We start from the raw sequence: 20126 nt of genomic DNA on the forward strand, positions 1-20126 counted from the left end.
CGCGAACGTAGAAACAGCTGGTCCTTTACACTCATATCTGCAACTGAACTTGCTGATGTTTGTACAACACAGCCGATAGCATAGTCAGACCGACGCGCTCATCTCTCTCCTCCCCCCTTTGTGCAGCTAATTGTATGTCACGGCACATGTGTTGTTTACCGAGTTTAAGCGTCATGCCCAGTGGCGGATCCAGGATTTTGGTTTGGGAGGGGCTTGACCCTGCTAGGGCTAGGCTTTATCAAGGCAAACACTAAAACAATAGTGGACCCAGATGCTTTTGGAGGGGGCTTGAGCCCCTTGGCCCCCCCCCCCCTTCTGGATCCGCTACTGGTCATGCCCGACTTCCCCCCCCCCCCCTTTTATGCCCTGTGGCGATTTCGTGCTAACGGAAATTTACAGGCGTGCTATTCAAGACTGGGGAAGTAAAATTAACACCGCACGAAATGAATTTGCGCAATTTGAAGAGGTGCGAAGAGAGGTATTGGTCTCTCTATCTATCCTATATATTCTATCTACCTATCTATCCTATCTATCTATTCTATCTATATATATATGTATATATGTATGTATATATATGTATATATATATAAATATATAAACCACGAAATGTCAAACTAAGGATTAACTAATAGTAAAATATGTATTTAAACACTATCTTGGGAAACTAACTTTTAAGCACTAAAAATGCTAAATTTTGTGGGATCTAGTATAAAAATAAAGTTAACTACTCGTTGAAATTGAAAAATATTTGCACAACATGGTCTACATCTTATACATAAGAATATATGTTTGTGTGTTCGTCTTACATACGTTCACGCATCGTTCATCTGATTGAGTTGGAACACTGCACACTTGACCTTCGAAACAAGGGGAAGGTCACTGTCTAGGTGAGATTTTGATAAAACGAAATTGTAAAGAATATTTTAATTATTTTTGGTGAAATCTCGCCATTCCTTCGTCGTAGTACAGACTATATACAAAAGAATGCGGGCAAATGCAGTTCACCAGCATGAGACAGCGTGCTCATTGCATGCAATCGGCGAGATATCGATATTGGACTGTGCAAGCACACACTATGCAGTTATCATCTTAGAAATGCGCTGTAGTCAAAAACTATAAGATTTAAAACATCTTTCAAAGAAACTTTACACATTACCAACTTTGTATTTCTGTTAATTATATAAGTAACCGGTAATATCCTAACAAATAGTGATTTTCAACTTTAAAATACATTGTTTTATACAGGAAAGGAAGTTTATGGGCAACATCTTTAACTGAAAAAAAAAAACAATAAAAATAACTTGTATCTTATTATTGGTTTGAAAGAAACATTTGACCATATTGAACGGAAATCATTGTAATGGTAATTACAGTACTGTTTAGGTGAGATTCTGATAAAACCAATCTTAAAGTAGAATTTATGTATCCTTGATAAAATTTTGTCATTGAATTGTTAACTCATCGTTCATCCGATCTCTATGAAGTTTTGCACGCTTCACCTTTGAAATGATGGAGGTATTAGTCTATGGAATGGTTTTCTATTCTGAATTACTTGATATAGTAGCTGTATAAAGGTTAAATGTTATAAATTTTGTTTAATAATTTGAAAATAACTCGCTAGGAAGAATAGAAAATATGCCATCATGTAGTGAATATTGCTAAAGAAACAATACCAACACACCTGCAAGAAATTATGGTTAAACTTCATTATAACCAAAAATTGTTTTTCTATGCAGAATCATAGAGGTACAGATATTTCTCATTTTGACTTCAAGTATTAAAATAGCAAAGATTGTATACACCAACTCCCATACTTCTGACCTCCATGTTTAAAACACGAGGAAGGTCACTGTTCAGGCGAGATTTCAATAATGCCAACCCTTAAAGCAAAAATTAAGGTGGTGCGTGTGTAGTATCTGATAATTACCAGTAAGTACTTATGTCAGTTCCACTTTTTTATGGTCGGAATAATAATGGGGGCATGCGAGTCAAGAGAGAGATAAAAGATAAATAGAGAGAGATACAGAGAAAGAGAGGCAGAGAGCAACAAAGTGAGTTAGAGAGGGATAGAGATAGAGAAATACAGAGTGCAGAGTGATGGATGGGGATATATATATGTGTGTGTGTGTATTTTTATATATATATATAGATTTATATATATATATATATATGAGATTTATAAAGAGGTAAAAGGTTAAGAGATATAGAGAATTATACTGCTATAATTATATAAAGATAGACAGATGTATAGAGGTATTAATATACAAATAAACATATATGGATTTATATATATATATATATATATATAGAGAGAGAGAGAGAGAGAGAGAGAGAGAGAGAGAGAGAGAGAGAGAGAGAGAGAGAGATAGTGATATGGATTGATGAATATAAAGACATAAAGAAATATTAAGAGATAAATAGAGTTGAGAAATTAAGAGAAATATAGAGAGGCTTTGTATGTGTGTACAAGCTTTAAAAAAATAAATAAAAAAATAACAAAGTATTGCAATGCATGTCGGGCATTAGGTAGTTACTAATAAATATATTCTCAAGAGGACAAAGAATTTATGAATTCTGGTGTAGGATACTATTTTTGTTCATATTGCTAACATTACTTAAAACCACCAACAACTCAAAATCAGATTAAATAGTTTTGGGATGGAAACATTTATATGAAACTGAAAAAGTTTTGACATAAAGCTTTATAAAATAAAGAGTAAAGAGAAAATATTGGTTAATTTAGGTTCTTGCCATTGTTGTTGCAAGGAAAGTACTGAAGCTTATTTTTCACTTACAAATGTTATACAGTGCAGACTGTTGCTGCTGTAAACAGAAACTATTAAGTTGTAGGTTTTTGTCGAGTGCTAGTGTGGTAATCATTTGTATGGCTTCTACCCGTCAATACGTGTTTAACTGAAGAGGTTTGTGGGTACTCAGTGGCTGGGAAGTTTTTTTGAGGCATCTGCCTATCCAGCAAGGCAAGGGACGTGGATGTGTTCCAGCCCTTGGCAGAACCCTTAATAATTTCTGAGTATCATGTGGTTAAGAATTCGTAAAATATTTAATTTCCCATCGTCTTGAAGCCATAATTGTGCTTAACCTTTATATTATTATTTTTGGTAGACTGGATTTTTTATATGCAGGTCTTTTATTTTTATTTGCACATGCAGCCAAAATATGCAATGTTTTTTCAGGGATTCACTAGATGCCATAGATGTAAAAGGTTACTGTGTAATTTTACTATTTGTGTTTAATTAACTAGAAGTATATGCTGGGCATTAGATTAAAGGTTACAGTAGGCTCCAAACCATAGACTAATGAGAGAAACTTTGCACACACGGTGTGCAGTGATATATCAATTTGTACCCCTAACATTAAACTGCTTATTTGCATTAGAACTATCACAAAAGTGTGTTTTTGCATCAGTTTTTGACTAGTGCAGCTGTTAAAAGTATTCCAGAATCTAATATTTGATAGAAGAGACAGTTTGTTTCCATTCGGAATGGCTCTTGGTGACATGTTCGAGAACAGGTCAGAGTTAAAGCAACTAAGGATTTACCACCTTGTGGGCCCCCTCCCCCCACCTGAGACTAATTTATTGTTCAAAATCCCATATTGTCCTGTAAATTTTCTTTGCCATATCAGTACGTTCCAGTTGCCCAAATCTAGTTATTTTCATAGGTATGAAGTTTGCTACATGGGCAAGATTTTCGACCTATTAGTACATTGTATCCAGATAATGAGAGTCTGTTATTTCTGTAGGGAATCAGGGCTGTTAGAGAAAAGTACATTTTGCCACTTGGGCTCGAAACCATGGGGTTGACCTCGCTATGCTATCCTGAAGTGCAGTCCTCTTCTGCCCGGAAAGTGGTACATAATAGGTTGTCCTGGGACTCTTCAGTGAAATTATGACTTTGTAGTTAAATCAAACAGGATCGAGATAGTTTACTACCTGAAGCTTGTGTTGGGCATATTGGGGATGGAACCTATTCGCTGAAGGTTGGAGGGTGTCATGTGCAATGGCTTGTCTTGTTGGGTGACAACACTATGCAAAATTTGTAAAAGTTGATTGCTTGAATTTGAGTTGCTACCATATCAAAGCTGCTAGTTGACAGCCGGACACTTGAAACAAACAAAACAGCTTGGAAATACAAACCACTTGTGAATATTGAAATTGATTTTGCAGATAATTGTTGTAAGTAGATGCTTCAAAACATATTATAAAATTACTCCCATTACCTGAATTGCTATGAAAGAGGATATTATTAGATTTAGATTTGCATAATTTATTGCCATGCCTTATTCCTGAAACTCTGTCAAATTTTGGCTAAGCAATTTTGCTAGAGCTAACCAGATTTTGATAGGCAAAAAAAAGCAGAGAGTAAACCAAACCAAAAATGAACTAAGCTGCAATTATTGGTTATAGTTATTACAAACCATACTAGTGATTATTATATTTACTTTCTTTTTCCTGCAATGCCATAAACAGATTATCAGTGCACAAATTAATGGCATGTTTAAACAGTTTTTCTGAACATTGATAGCTGTAAGTTACTCATAAATTCATAATTATTTCTGGCAACTTCTCTACAAAACTTTCAGTTATTATCAATTGTATTTTTAATATTTTTAAATGATATTGATGCCTGTTGTCGACTTGTTAGACCAGTGGAAAGTTACTGATGGTGGATGTTCTCGTGTCCACAGATGTGCCATCGTCGGAGCAGGAGGATCTGTTCATGCGTAAGCTGCGGCAGTGTTGTGTGGCGTTTGACTTCATGGACCCAGTGGCCGACCTGAAGGGCAAGGAGATCAAGCGTGCCACACTCAACGAGCTGGTCGACTACATCACGGCGGGCCGTGGAGTGCTCACCGAGCCAGTTTACCCAGAGATCATCAAGATGGTGCGTGTTTAACACCACAGCCATTAACTACATTATCAGCATTCAAGTAGCATTTTGTGGGCATCCTTCAAAGAATATTAACATTATTATACATAATTTTAACAATGTCTCAGCTGGTTGTCAATGTTGCTTTGTGTAGTACCTGTTTGAAGGTTAAAGTAGATTATGGGCGTTTGTGGCCATTGTCTAATGAACAATCTTGGTTTTTGAGGCTGAGCCATGTCAAAGTGGTAGATTGTCCCAACGTTGAGCTCTGCATTGCAGCACTCATCATCAGTGTTGAAAAATAAACTGAGATCTAAAAGATGGTAAAGCTCTTTATATACTGCGAAGGGTCTTCAGGCATTTTCCTATTGGCTCAGGTATCAGCCAATTAGGGGATGACTTTCCTGCCATTGTGTATCAGTCAATCATGTTGGGCCTCTTCTCATTGGCTGTGTTGGTCATTTGGAGTTAGGCCCTGTGTGGCTTCACTCCTCTTGCTTACTTTCTATTGGTGTTAATTTTTTGCTTTCCCATAAGTTGTGCCAATATTTTTCTATGGCTTCTCTTATTCTCCAGTTTCTGTAATTTTCTATTTTGGCTTTTGTTTGGAATTGATTGAAGCCTACTCTTGTGTTTGGTGATTGAAGAATGTTCTGCTATGGCCAATCTGTGGTTCTGATTTCTGTAGTCCCTGATATGTTCTTTGATTCTTGTTTTTACCCTTCTTTCTGTCTGTTCTATGTAAACCAGGTCATAGGAATCTGGTACTTTCTCAATTTCGGCAAGTTGTTCAGCTAGAGTTTGTTACTTTAATGAGGGCAGACATGTTTAAAGTTTTTCAAAAGGCTTTTGTATTCTGTTCTTCATGTTTCTTCAGAAGTCGGGCTAACCGGTTGGTGACTCCTTATACGTATGGAAGCACAGCTATGTGTCCCGAATTAGTCAGCTGTTTTTGTTGTGGATGGTTTGTTTATGGCTTGCTGTGAATCCTTTTTGTAGTCATTGGCCAGTCTTGACTACTGTAATTATTTACTTTTATCAAAAAGCTAATTGTGGCATTTGAAGAAAGTTAATTATCACTAAAATGAACATTTATTATAAACTAGTATAAGAATAAACCAACTTTTCCTCTAAGTACATCTTGGCACCAGCTGCCTGTGCTCTGAAGTTTAACTTAATACATAATTAAAGAAAAATGAACTAAATAACATTCACCTACACTGCTTAAGGGGCGTGCATTCACCTTAAGGATTGCCTCCAGATATCAGTCCCACATGCTGTGCTTCAACTCACCTGGAGCAAACCACACTACTCCCATACTTGGGAAGTCACATAGCATGTCATAAGAACTCTGAAACTATATTTATTACCAAAAAATTTAGGAATGTGACTGTATTTATAAGTTACACTATAGTACCTGGATGACCGAGCTTCGTTCGGCATCTTATTATTTTTTTATAAAATCATTATTTTTCAGGGAAGAACCTATCTAGATAAACTTTAAAAGCAAAACGTTTACTAAATATAAATTTTTATCCAAATCGCTAGAGCAGTTTCTGAGATACGAGACATGTAAGTTTTTCTTAGTTATAAAAAATGTTTTTTTTTTATTTATGTATTTATTTATTCCAGCAATTTAAAGTTTAATATTTTATGCAGTGATCGGAATAGGTAGATTTACCTTTAACTCTACCTATTCCAATCACTGGATATAAGATTAGATAGATTTCATATATAGAAATATACGGTTTAATAAATGAATATTTTGCAATCCTCACTATACTTAATGCCTACCTACATGAGAACTGCAGTCGGTTAAATAAAAAAATCACTAATGCTCTTGGTTCATCACTTTATTTTAATTAATCAACTATATTATGGTTTTGATCATTTTCACTTCACAGTTATCATTAGTTATAAGTGTTTTGAACTTAACATAATACTTCCTTCCATACTATGTTGCGGGTATGTCAAGGATTTTTATTTTGGGAGGAGTTCTTTTAATGTATTTGGTCACTTTACTCGGGAAAATGCTACATACAACATGCCATGCATAAAAACTGATAATCATAAGTCCACTCCAACAAATTTAAAAGTTTGGCCTTGAGATTTTTGTACTGCCATGGCAAATGCAGATCTTACTGGAAATTGGTGTCGCTGCATGGTACATCCCAGTTGACCTGCTGATCAGTCGAGTGATTCTAGGTATATGTACTTTTTTGCCGGATTGTTCTCCTGTAACTAGGGGTGAGCCGATGCCGATTGCCGATTATTAAGATCGGCCGATTTTGGTCATTTTGGTCATTTGCATGATCGGCTTCATGCATGCCGATCCTTTTTGCCGATTACCGCTTTCTGAAGACAAAAAAATCTCTACGTAACACAAAAACGCCGACATATTTTTTGCTTCAGAACTGTTGCTTGACATTTTAAAGTAACACTTACGTTACTTAATCTTTTCTGCAGGAAAAAAAAATTAAGTAAAGTTATTAAAAAATAAACATATTCATGAAAAGTACGTTTGTTAAAAAAATAGTAAACAAAAGCACACCAAATCGTTTAATAAGTCATGCATAGGGGCCTGTTCTTTTCGCGGTCGCGATTAAACGACGATAAACGCGAAATCGCCATAACACAGCGTTTTTACACGAAATTTAGTATTAAAACGCGAAATCGCAGTGTTTTTAAGCGAAATTTAAAAACTGGGTAAAATACTGTCTCGTCACTGATAAACAAACACCGCAACATGGCCGCCACTGAACATTAGTCATAAATGCACTAAAGCAAACAAAAGCTTACACACGCTCACGTTATAATGTTAAACTCAAAAATATACTGTAAAAATACGTAAAACTACGGCGTTTATTTTCCTTTCCGGCATAATGTTTGGATAGATAAGACAAATAGGCGAAGTTTTAAAGCGTACGCACACCGCTCGGGGCACTGACGTCAGCTTGGAACAGCGACACCGGATAAATACAAAAGCAAGCAGATGATTGGGCGAACGGTGGCGGTGTTTGGAACAGCCTTACATGAGTGGCCATACCACGTCAGCCGGGGTCGCTGGCATATAGTTGGAACAGCGTCTTAATATCAAGCAGAAAGCATTTTAAATCGCGCCAAAAAGCGGAAAAATGTAAACAAACATTCATTTTCAAATTGTGTGACGATGATGATTAGTTGGTTAACAGTGTGTTACAGATTTTGTTAAAGGGATTAATAGATTTCCAGATTAGTTTATGGGAACAACTAAAAATCAGTGTCTAAATCAAAAGTTTGTCATATAAATATATGTAACCTATTTGTTTAGGGTATTCAGTAATGAGTAGTTTCAAGTAAAATTATTTAACTTAAGTAATTCGGAGCATATTTTACGACCAACTTAAAAAAGCACTAATCGGTCAAAAAAATCGGCATGATCGGTACCACATTTCTGGCATCGGCATGATCGGCAAATGTGGTGATCGGCTCACCCCTACCTGTAACGATTTTTGTCTTTATTATCTTATTACACAGACTTGTCACAATGCGTCTTACACCATTACATAGACCTTCTGATAAATCCAAATTATGCAATGCATTATTAATGCATTTTTTATATTCAATTCGTGTGGTTGCAAGTTTGAAATGTTGACAGTAATAAGGAATTCTGTTGAAAATTCGAGTGCTCCTTCTAGTTGGTCTTTCATCAAGTCATTGCTATAATATATTTTGTACTCTCTGGGAAGTTTAGCAACTATGTCATCGTTGATTCGGTCAACATCTTTATTGAGTGGCGCGAGTATTGCTCTGTTTTTTCAGATCCTCACAATTTTCACTGGCAAAGCAGTTACCAAGCACTTCATCAATTAGATTGTTGTTTGAAATGATATTTTGTGGCAATTTGATATCTTCCATTGTATTTAATGGCAGTACGTCGTAGCCTAACTTTAGTAAATAATCAGCAAATTGTCTTTGCTCTATATCAACGCGCAAGTTTTCTTCTCGTGTAAACATCTTAAAAAGGCACTATAAGGAACATCACTTAATAGAAAGATCTAATAACTCGTTTTATTAGCTTGCAGCTGTGCAGGCAGACATTGGCGAAAATCTCCAGGTACTACTATATTTTCACCGAAAGGGGGATCTGCATTTCCAATGGATCACAAAAGTTGATCAATGTTCTGCATTCCATATTTTGGAAGCATTGAAACTTCATCCATGAAAAAAATATATATTTCTGCTAATTTTCTGGCTTTTTAAGAGTTAGTTTTGTTACTTGAGACTGAGTCCACTGTTAGTAGTACTTTCAGTCCGAAGGTTTTATGAGAAGTACGAATATTAGACAGCAAAATGGAAGCAATACCAGTAAACGCCATACATTTCACTATGCACCGTTTTCAAGTGAGCATGTAGTAAAGAGTTTTATAGATTGTCTTTCCAGTACCCCCTAGACCATTAATGGAAAAGCATTTTTTTGTTCACAATTTGTGTCATTTACAGCCTGAATAATGGCATTAACGATTTGTATTTGTTTTCCTTTAGTCATTGATACATTTGCTCTCCTAAGACTGCTGATTCATCCGTGTTCAGAGTATTTTGATTATCTTCAACATAGTAATCCTCATTGATCTCAAAAGACAAAAGTTTGTACTCAGTATTTTAACTTTCTGCCTTCTGTTGCTTCAGTGTTTAATTTATAGGCAATAATTCTGTAGGCACAATTAATTGCATTTTCTAGAGACTGTCCATTTTGCCGGACTGCATATGTAAAATATTCAGCCAAATTTTCTTTAAATGTTTCCGATAGTCGCTTTGGGTTTTCTACAGATTCTAATCTGCTAATGCAGATTCTCGTAACTCTTCTATGTATTTTTGATCGTTGTAGGCTAAACCACGTGCTAAGCAGGCTTGCTTATATGTTAGAATGTCTTTGAAACTTGTATATTTTACATGATACAACAACAATCTCAAATGGTGTAGTTCTGGTTGGGCAATATAATTAACATTGTGAATCCTACCAATGACTTGCAATTGACATAGTTGTTGCTCCCATTTACTCTATCTTCTGACCCATCTGAAATGTTCAGGCTTATGCCAATAATAATAAGTTAAATGATTAATTTAATAAAATAAAATATAATTAAGTTCTCTCTGTTTAATTTTTTTATAATGTTAAAAGTGGGTCTCTAAAGTGGGTCCTCTTTTGGCCAATACCAGCCAAATCTTCCTGAATTTGAATTTAGTGTGTGATCCGATATTGACCTGATAAATGGATATCCAATCGTTAAGCACTATGAATTTTTTTTTAATTTCAAGAGCAAATAATTGCCAACATGCTTCTGGTGATGTGACACCACTTTATTCTTCCTTTTTTTTTACCATACACATTGCATTAGGATTTAACTATCTACGTGGATTGTGAATCATCCATTTGAGTACGAGTTCTCTTAACTCTAAGTTATGATTTCTAGATATTTCAGATTAAATTGTCATCAAGCTCTTCTGGTTGATGATTGTCATCAGATGTCATAATGACAAGCAAATGCATATTTGGCAATCCTCTTATCTGAAATTCTCTAGTATATACAAAAGCAGAAACCTTTCCAAAATTCTGTTTTTATCCAAATCTTCTATTAATTGCTCAAATATCAACTTGGCAACTTTAGCCACGATATCAGGACGATTCTGTGGAAGCTGCTCCAAGGTTGTCCCGTCCTCTAAATTTATTTGCAATGCCTATTTTATTTCTGTCCTGTTAGGATTCAATGTCATGGTGATGAAGAAATCAGGTGATCCTAGCCGTCAAACTATAGCCATTGCATCTTAAAACATTTTCCGTGTAATATCTTGTTGAACCAGGAAACGAGGAAGGTAAAAGAATCTTTTCACCAGCTGTGGCATTTTTTTTGTTCATTAATGAAATGAAATTAAATATTGTTCTGCGAGAATCTTGTTTTCATTAAATTTTATCCATTGAATACGATCATGCTGTACATGAATGTACATATCCACTGAATATTGTTGAAATAACCTGCTACTCAAATGAAGTGCATTAAATGAAATTTTTCATACATAAGGTCCATCTGTTGATGGTGATTCCACTCAAAACTTAATGAACTTAGGTTAAGCCAAAGTCTGTATTGTGCCAGCTCAAGCCGAATTAAATGACTGCTGCTAAATTTCCTTGCATCATTAGGTATCACTGTACATAACCATTGTGCCCTCGAATAACGTACTCCAATAACTCCATCACTGAGGTACCTATTCCGGAATTAAACTGATGATTAAGGGCGCTTGCACACACACCTATATTTTCCCGGTGCTAGCTCCGGCAACGAATCCGGCGCCAGGAGCTGTCCTTGCACACGCTCCGGTTTATTCCGGAGCCCTCTCCGGCAGCGGCTCCGGCGCCGGCAGTGATGCCCTTGCACACGCACCAGCAAGCCGGTAGTTTGGTTTCAGCATCCGCGGTAGAAACATGTGCCCTGTTTGGAACAGGAGGTTGTACATATTGTACTTTCTACGTTTACGCCGTAAATATCGCCGCAACTTTCACCAAAGACAGTATTGGCTACATCCTTTAGTAGCAGTGAGAAATATTGAAGGAAGTTTTTATACTCTTTTCGAGAAACTTGAAGGTGACGAAATAAAAATTTTTAACTACGTACTTCCGAATGAGTACGGAAAGAACGAAACAGTCATGTGTAAATATAATTTAAATCTATTAAAACAATTTGAATCACTCAAACATACCTATTTGTATTTGCTGTTTTCTGTCCATGTCATGAAATTTAGGTTCCAAAAATGTGCACACTTCCAGCCATGCGTTCTGCTTCTCTGTGCGATCTTTAAAACTATCGCTGGTTTTGTCCCACAAACACGGTCTGATTTCTACCAATTCAATCATCGTCACAGCGTCGTGCCTGAACCCTGCCATCTCACAAGTCTTTGCTGCACTGTGCCAGTGTTTCGTATTGTGCGAGCGACGACAGCCCACTCCCCTGCCCGGCTGCACTCCGGCATGCCGGCAGCCGGACCCGTTTCCCTGCCGGCCCGGACTGTGTGTGCGGCACTCCATAAGGAACTGTTGTCTTGTGAGTCCTCCGGTGCCGGTGCCAACTCCGGCTCCGGTTGTGCTGGAGCGTGTGCAAACGCCCTAACTCTTTTCCTTACTGCATCTTCAGCATCTAAAAAGTATAGTTGACCGTACAGCAGGCGCGGATCCAAGGGGGGGCGATAGGGGCGATCGCCCCCCCATCCCCCTTCAACCAGGAAAGCAAAATCTATGATGTAGCCAAATACATAAACACCCGCGCAATGTCTTACATGAAACCGAAATATTGATAGCTGTGTGCCACATTGACACAGAGTAAATTCACTCTGGGCATGTTTCCTTCATCCTTCAACTTTTCAGCTGTCCTGAGCTCAAGGGAAAAGCATGGCTTGGAATGTTAGAAGGGGGTGGCGGGCGACAAGCTGGGCTGTCCCGTTACTGGAGTGGAGGGTGCAGTGAGGAGAGTTGCAGTGCGACCACAACCAACCCTCCCTCCCCAACTATACGCCGCGCCAACAGACGACTGCCTTGCCTTCTCGTCAGTAACCTACTGTATAGTCAGTGACAGGACAGTGTTCAGTGAAAGTAGCATCATGTTCGACGAAACTACTGATGCTTCACGAGTCCCAGTTAACACTTGTTTTGAGGTATGTACACAAAGATTCAGTGCACGAAGATTGTTTACAATTTTTAAATGTTCGACAATTTGTGAACAGTGAGGACAAGGACCAAGATGAAGTATATGAACCAACTGTAAGTGGTAAAGATATTGGGCAAGTAGTACTTTCTGCTCTAAAGCATCACTGTCTTGACCTAAGCCATTGTGTTAGCATATCCACAGATGGGTAAAGTGTCATGGTGACAGAAATTCGTGGTGCTGTGGCTGAAGTTAGGCAAGAAGCTGTGAATGCTGTTCACTGTCCATGTCACAATCATGCTCTTAATTTGGCCATATCAAAATCTTCCAGCGTCCAAGCAGTTCGAAATACTATTGCAACATTGAAAACAATAATCTCGTTCTTCACTGCATCATCAAAATGCTCAGCTTTACTCAAGAAAGTTTTATGTCACCAACTCTCTGGACTGTGTGAAACTCGTTGGATCGAAAGACACAATGGCGTTTTGCAGTTCCGAACATCTTTTCTGAAAGTAGCTCAGGCTTTAGAGTGTGTCGCATCTTGGAAAGATGCTGAAAGTGCTGCAAAAGCAAAGACTTTTTTGACTGCACTTTGTCAGAGTGAAATTATTGTCACAGTCATATGCTTATCTGATATGCTGGGAGACACTCTTCCTTTGAGTAGATTATATCAGAAGACTTCAATAGACCTTAAGGTTGCCCAAGATATTCTGACAGATACTCTTTCTGTTCTAAATACAAAAGGTACACAGTGCGAAGAGCTATTTTCTCAACTTTTCAACGAAGCTGATGGTCTTGCTCAGGAGCTTGGTGTAGATTTAACTATACCTCGACTTGTGAAAAGGCAAACACACAGACAAAATTACCCATCAACGAATCCTGTTGAATATTTCCGAAGAGCTGCATTCATTCCCATTCTGGAGCACATTGTCGAAGATATAAAACATCGGTTTTCGGAAGAAACGCAACAGCTTCACAGCCTGTCAACTTTGTTACCAACTTCCTCTTCTAGTCAAGTAAATGTCAAAAAAATTTCTACACAGTATGGCTCTCTCCTTGGAGTGAATGGGCTAGAATATGTGGAAAGACAACTTAATGCCGAGGTTCGATCATGGGGGGCGAAGTGGACCCGTGAAAAAGAAATTAACAATACAATACCCTCCACAGCGCTCGATGTTCTCGCTTCGTCAGCTGTATCCAGGCATCTACATTCTCCTGAAAATCTTAGTCGCCTTACCCGTAAGTGTCGCTTCGGCAGAGAGAACATTTTCTACATTGAGAAGACTTAAGACATGGTTGAGATCTACCACAAAGGAATACAGATTGATCGGACTTGCATTATTGCATATCCATTATGGCTGCGAGATTGATAAAGAAAAAGTCATTTATCGCTTTGCAAGCAAGAGAATCCGCAGGATGGAATTTATTCTATGATGGAGAAAAACTGTTGTTTTGCAACTTCTAGTTATGCACAATCATTATATGTACAAGACATTTTAATTTTAGTTATTACTACAAATGTTATGCCCATTCTTTAATTATTGTATTTTATTTATTATTTTCTGATAACTTTATCATTTACCAAAACTAATTTTCTGGGAAAATTTTTACAGACTATACCAAAAGTGTATTTGACATTTTAAGCACAAAATTGCTATAAAAAACACCTTTTTGCATGCGAAAATATATAATTTTTCTGTGGGGCGGACCCCCATTTTAAATACTTTTGAAACCTACATTCGCCCCCCTGACATCAAACGCTGGATCCGCCCCTGCTGTACAGTGGCAGCTTAAGCACCGTCATCGTTCTGCAGCGGATGATTTGTCATATTCATTTTATGATATACTTGTCTGCAAACAATGAAACTATAACTGCCATGGTTATTTATTGTTCTGTCATCTTTCATGTTGAAAGATGATAGCGCAAAAGATGTGTTTATGTTTCTTATTTTTCTGTGAAATTCCTCCAAATGTAGGCAATGGTTCAAAAACAGATGTACTAATACATTTGAAAATTTTGGTGGCTCCCTTAAAATGTGTCCATGCAAACAATAGTCACCAAAAAAAGAATTTCTCAGGAAAGTCTAATGCATCACAATGGATACACAATACTTCAGATGACCCTAAGGTGTGATATGGCACGCTCGCACTAACGGCACATTTATATGTTGATAATTAATTTATTTTTAAAGCTCTGCGCCGTCTTGAGTCTCAACGTCTTTGTTCTTCTAATCGATGCTACTTTCAGTGGCAATACATTGTGATGCACACTGTCGCATATCTTCTAGACATTGTTCATGTTTTCAACACTTTTACTGGCCACAAATGATGCACACAATTGATTACGCTCTTGTGAAACATTTAAATCATAGATAGGATCTTTCTTCATTTATAATGTTTGACAATTTTTGTAAGCATCTGTCTTTTGCAGCACAAGTGGGTCGAGCTAATGGCAGCGTTTCTTAAAAAGAAATTTGATTACGTTGATTTTCATCAAGGTGTTCTTTAAATGAGTCTTGATTGGAAGAAGTTTGAGAAATTTTGTTCGGGTGACTTTCTTGGAGGTTTTCTTGAGATGAGTCTTGCATGAAGTTTGATTAAAGTTTAGCATTTTTCTTAAATGTTTCCTATGCATTTTGAAGTGCACACAGATAACCAAAGATACATAGCATATAACATTTAGATAACACGACACGTTGATTACTTAACACAATCTATACAAACAAAAATGTAAATTATTGTTTGTTCAGAATAGTTAGTTTCCAAAAGATCTTCACCGATTGCTTTGAAATTTTGACACAATGTTGCATTCGTATATGCACGTGTTTTTATGTAATAAAAAAATTAGCACGTGTAATAGAAGTTAAACTTCTTTCGCAATTCAATCCTCGACTCATAAGTGCTCTCTTTACATCTATGGTGGCAAAAAAATTTTAAAACCACAGAGGTAAAAAGTAGCGAGTTGGTGTTTGCTAGTTTAGCCATTTCAATACTTGAAGTCAATGCTAACCAGCTATAAGGCAACGTTTAAAAAAAAAAAATTTTTTTTTTGTGTAAAAATCACGTTTTTCCAGGAACGACACCTAGATAGATAAACTTTAAAAGAAAAACTTAAACTCCAAATTTTCATCCAAATCGTTAAGATTTGTTTCCGAGATGCCAATCTCTCTCTCTCTTTTTCTCTGTCTCTCTCTCTCTTTCTCTCTCTGTCTGTGTGTGTATGTGTATATATTGCTCTTTTAATAGTATTAAGATATTAATAATTGTCATTTATTCAGAAATTATATCAGCACATAAACAGCATAAAGTAGCCAGTCTATGAAATATTGATACAAAAATGTATGACATTGAAGAGCCCTAATAAACTACCCCAGTGCGAATATGTAAAAATCTGCAAATTGGAGCATTATTTATAATAAAACAGACATTACCAACATTTAGCAAGTTGTATGTTCTTCAAAATTGAGAGAGTAAATGTTCTGCAATTGGCAATCACTGATCACGTCACACACACACAATAGGAGTATGCCAAGTGGGTTGCTTCAGCAGTAGTTAAGCCTTGCTCTCTGTTGGGCAGATCTCTGCGAACCTGTTCAGGACATTGCCGCCCAGTGAGAACCCTGACTTCGATCCTGAGGAGGACGACCCAACTCTGGAGGCCTCGTGGCCACACCTACAGGTAAGTGCCAGAACTCCATCTTGTTAGCTGTTGAGGGGCAGCAGTAAGATGTGCAACAAGATCAGTTTTGCAGGGTTGTTAATGGCTCTAAGGGGTAGACGTAGGAACCGAAAGGTGCCATCTTTGTTTTAACAATTTTTAGGTGGTAACATTTTTCTTTTGTTTAATTTACCAAATTAAGTACCATTAAAGCAACGTATGTAATTTAATAGACAGCCTTAAGTTAATAGTGCCTGGCTGCTAAAAATTCTTCTCCTTTAAAGATATTAGTTATTAGCATTGAATTCATTTTGGGAATGTACTAAACTGTAAATTTTATTATAGATTCAAAATGGTTGAAACCACTGATGTTGCCTTTCTTATCCTATCTTTCCTCTTAAAGGCCGTTCAGAATTTCTTAATTTGTGCGACAATTTTACTTTCTTGTGACATACTATCAAGTGTAATCATATTATAATTTATTAATAATAAGAATAATACGTAGTCAAATTAATGCTCCATCATTTTCTGCAAAAAAAAAAAGTACTTTTTTTATAGGATTTTTAAGGTCCTCCAACTTATATTGTAAATATATTCCAAACATGAAATTTTTAAAGCAAAGGGGTTATCTGTAAAAAAAATTTCAGAAATTTAAACTTTGTAAGGTTGGGATTTTTTGAAATTCTCAGATTTTAAAAGCTAGTAACTTTGAAAAGAAGCTGTTCTCAGGGTCATAATTGTTTGTAATTACTGTGCATTAAAATACACATCCCTACAAAAGTAGTATGAAAAAGAGGTTTCTTTTGGGAATGATATGCCTTGGAAAATTGAAAATTTGTAATTTTTATAGTCAAATTATATGTTGGATCTTTTTTTATGTGGGTTGCAATTTTCCTTAAATCTGTACTGGAGATGATAAAGTCTGTATCTTCCTGAATAAACTGGTTTGTGTTTTATCAGCCTGGAATTCACCAGTTCCGAGTAATATATGTTTACGTAAGCTCTTACAAATGCAAAAATAAGCATAATTTTTTAAAACAAAAATGGCTGCCATCAGAATTCAGAAAAAGATAAAAAAATTAAATTATTCTTTTAGGTCTTTCTAATCATGCAGGAATCAGCCAGCAAAAATTAATTTGATTATAGAATGGTCAAGTGACCACCTTTGGATCACTTGATATGGAATGACCTAGTACCAAACAATATTCTTATTAAAATACAAAACAAATTTTTATATATTTTTCACCTTTTCAGCTTAAGTTAAAATAAATTATATAATATATAATAATTATTATATTTGTTCTTTATTCAAAAAGTTTTAAAAAAAAAAAAAAAAAAAAAAAATAAAAGTATATCAACAAATTATGGTTGGGGGTAGAATATTTATTAAAACCAAAAGAACTCCATCATTAGATTTGGTTTAAAACAATGCCGGCTGAAGTTCAGTATCAATGTAATTTTTTTTTATATTATGTTCTACTTAGTCTCTGGATTAATTTGGTCATATATTTTAATTTTACATTTTATATATTTTTGTAGTTTTGGAGATATAAAATAATGCTATTTTTTATAGTTGTCACAGTATTTATATTATTTATACATTGAATACTTTTTAAATATTATTTTTGGGGTCATTTTTTGATGACATGGAAGAAATGTCAAAATTTTATAAAGTGAACACAAATTCAATGAAAGGAATTGACTTGATGAAAAGTTATTTAAAGTAATTGTTATTTCCCAGTGATGTTGCTTGGGTTGCAGTTGGTGTATGAGTTTTTCCTGCGCTTTTTGGAATCGTCAGATTTCCAGCCTACTATTGGGAAAAAAGTCATAGACCAAAAATTTGTACTACAGGTAAGGATTTGTCTAACTCACAAATTTAAAGGCTCTTTGTGGAATTTGGGTTCACAAAAGGACTCATTTAATTTTGGTGTTATAATTTTAATAGTTATGATAAGTGTGCACAAATTACTCTTTAACCTTGACTCTGATGGCTATAGTTGTTCCTACTCTTTCTGCTTCTCTTCTTTCAAATTATAATGTGTATTAATTGTTACATTATTTATTCTTTTTAAAAAAAAATTTCTTATTTCATGTAATCGTAGCCAATACTTAGGTTTAGTTCAGGAAATGCCTTTTAACATAAAGTTTGTGGGCTTAATTAATAGAATAAAATTAATGAGACACTGTTCCAATCTGAATCTAGGTCAGTGTACTGCATGAGAGGAAGACTATATCTTCATGCATCTTCAGAAATATGTTCGTAAAATAAAATTTGCACTATATTCCCTTATAATTACCAAAAACATTTTTTCCCTATATTTTTAAGGCTGTTGGTTTAAAACCAATTAACTTAGCTAATATTAATTAAATTTGAGGTTTATAATTTGAGATTGTAGTGAAAGTGTGGATTTATATGTGACAAATCTTTTTTAGTATCTATAATTTACCTGTGGGCAAAAAAAAATTGAAAACTAAGTGATACTGTTCTTGCTATTATTTTAAACATTTTATAATCATAATTTATTTAAAAAAACATAACATTTTAGTGTACTAGCTTTATAGGATTTAGTACACAATGGAAAAGAAACATTTGCTCTTGTTCTTAATATCTGAGAATGCATAATACTTACTGTATAAACCCTGATAGATTTTTCATAAAAACTGCTTGTGGAAAAACAGGTCAGTCTGGGACTGTGCACCAAGAAATCTCAAGTAGACTTAAATATGAAAAAACATAATTGTGTAAATATACTTGACTGTTCATAATTCAGCATTAATTAAATTTCTTATAATGACATACCATGCATCTTGATCACTTTTATGTAATACATTGCAGTAAAATATATTTCCGCATGAAAGTTTTATCTCCAACGAACTGGGAAGAATGTAAACAGAATATTTGGTTGCAGGATGGCAACGTACTTAGAAAATAATTGTCTGTCAAATTAGGGCGAGTTCCATTTCTTTCAACTGTCTACAAGTCTGAAAAAAAAGAGTGCACACATTTAGATAATTTGGAACCTAAATGGAAAGTGCATCCTACACGTATTAATTTCTTATGTTGGTATGCTTGTTTACACTTCAAAATATTTTCCTTCATAGATGTAATGTCAAGGTAAGTTATATGGTAGACGCTTTTATGCTAAACAGAATTTTACGTTGTCTGTTATTTGTAACTTTTTAAAAATCTCAGATTTTAAAAAAAAAGACAATTTCTTTTGATAGTAATTACAACCTCAAAATTGTACATTACGCCAAACAGCATGCAGATATAGGTTCTGCAAGAATAATATAGTGTGGTGAAGGATGTAAAAAAAGAGTGGTTGAAAGTGATTTTGATGTAGAGGATATATATATTCGTTGAAGGGACATCAAAATGTAGGGGTCAATTTAGGATCAAGGTCGGCCTCTTATCCAGGTAAATATGGTAGAAATGACAAAATCGGGATGCATTATTTTGTGATAAACATAGTGAATTATTTGTAAACTGGATTTCTGCATCTAGGTTTTACAGCATTTAGTATTTTCTATTGACATGTTTCACTTAATTAGCAATATAATGCACAATCAACTCAGAAATTTCCAAAACCTGAAAATATTTACATTACAGCAAATGGCCTATAGTGACCAAAAAGGAACCAACACAGCACAAGTCCTGACTGATATGTGTGTGTTTACAGCTGCTCGATTTGTTTGACAGCGAAGACCCCAGAGAACGAGACTTCCTCAAGACTGTTCTTCATCGTATCTACGGCAAGTTTCTGGGGCTGCGCGCTTTTATTCGCAAGCAAATAAACAACATATTTCTAAGGTTAGTTTCTGTAGCAGGTACTTTATCTGTGGGTTTGACTTGCATGGGTCTGTTACCGTTAACGTGGAAACCATTTGAAATAATTTCACTCA

General features: G+C 35.6%; 1 protein-coding gene across 1 annotated transcript in view; it reads left to right on the top strand.

Moving 5' to 3' along the window:
* LOC134530874 (serine/threonine-protein phosphatase 2A 56 kDa regulatory subunit epsilon isoform) overlaps positions 1-20126 on the top strand; it is a 198193-nt gene that overhangs the window by 153413 nt on the left and 24654 nt on the right. Inside the window, exons 2-5 of the mRNA XM_063366140.1 lie at positions 4708-4904; positions 16140-16241; positions 17982-18074; positions 19904-20034. Of these exons, the coding sequence (XP_063222210.1) occupies positions 4708-4904; positions 16140-16241; positions 17982-18074; positions 19904-20034 (523 nt within the window). The remainder of the gene's footprint in view (positions 1-4707; positions 4905-16139; positions 16242-17981; positions 18075-19903; positions 20035-20126) is intronic.

Source organism: Bacillus rossius, chromosome 3, assembly GCF_032445375.1.
Source record: "Bacillus rossius redtenbacheri isolate Brsri chromosome 3, Brsri_v3, whole genome shotgun sequence".
NCBI classification, from domain to species: domain Eukaryota; kingdom Metazoa; phylum Arthropoda; class Insecta; order Phasmatodea; family Bacillidae; genus Bacillus; species Bacillus rossius.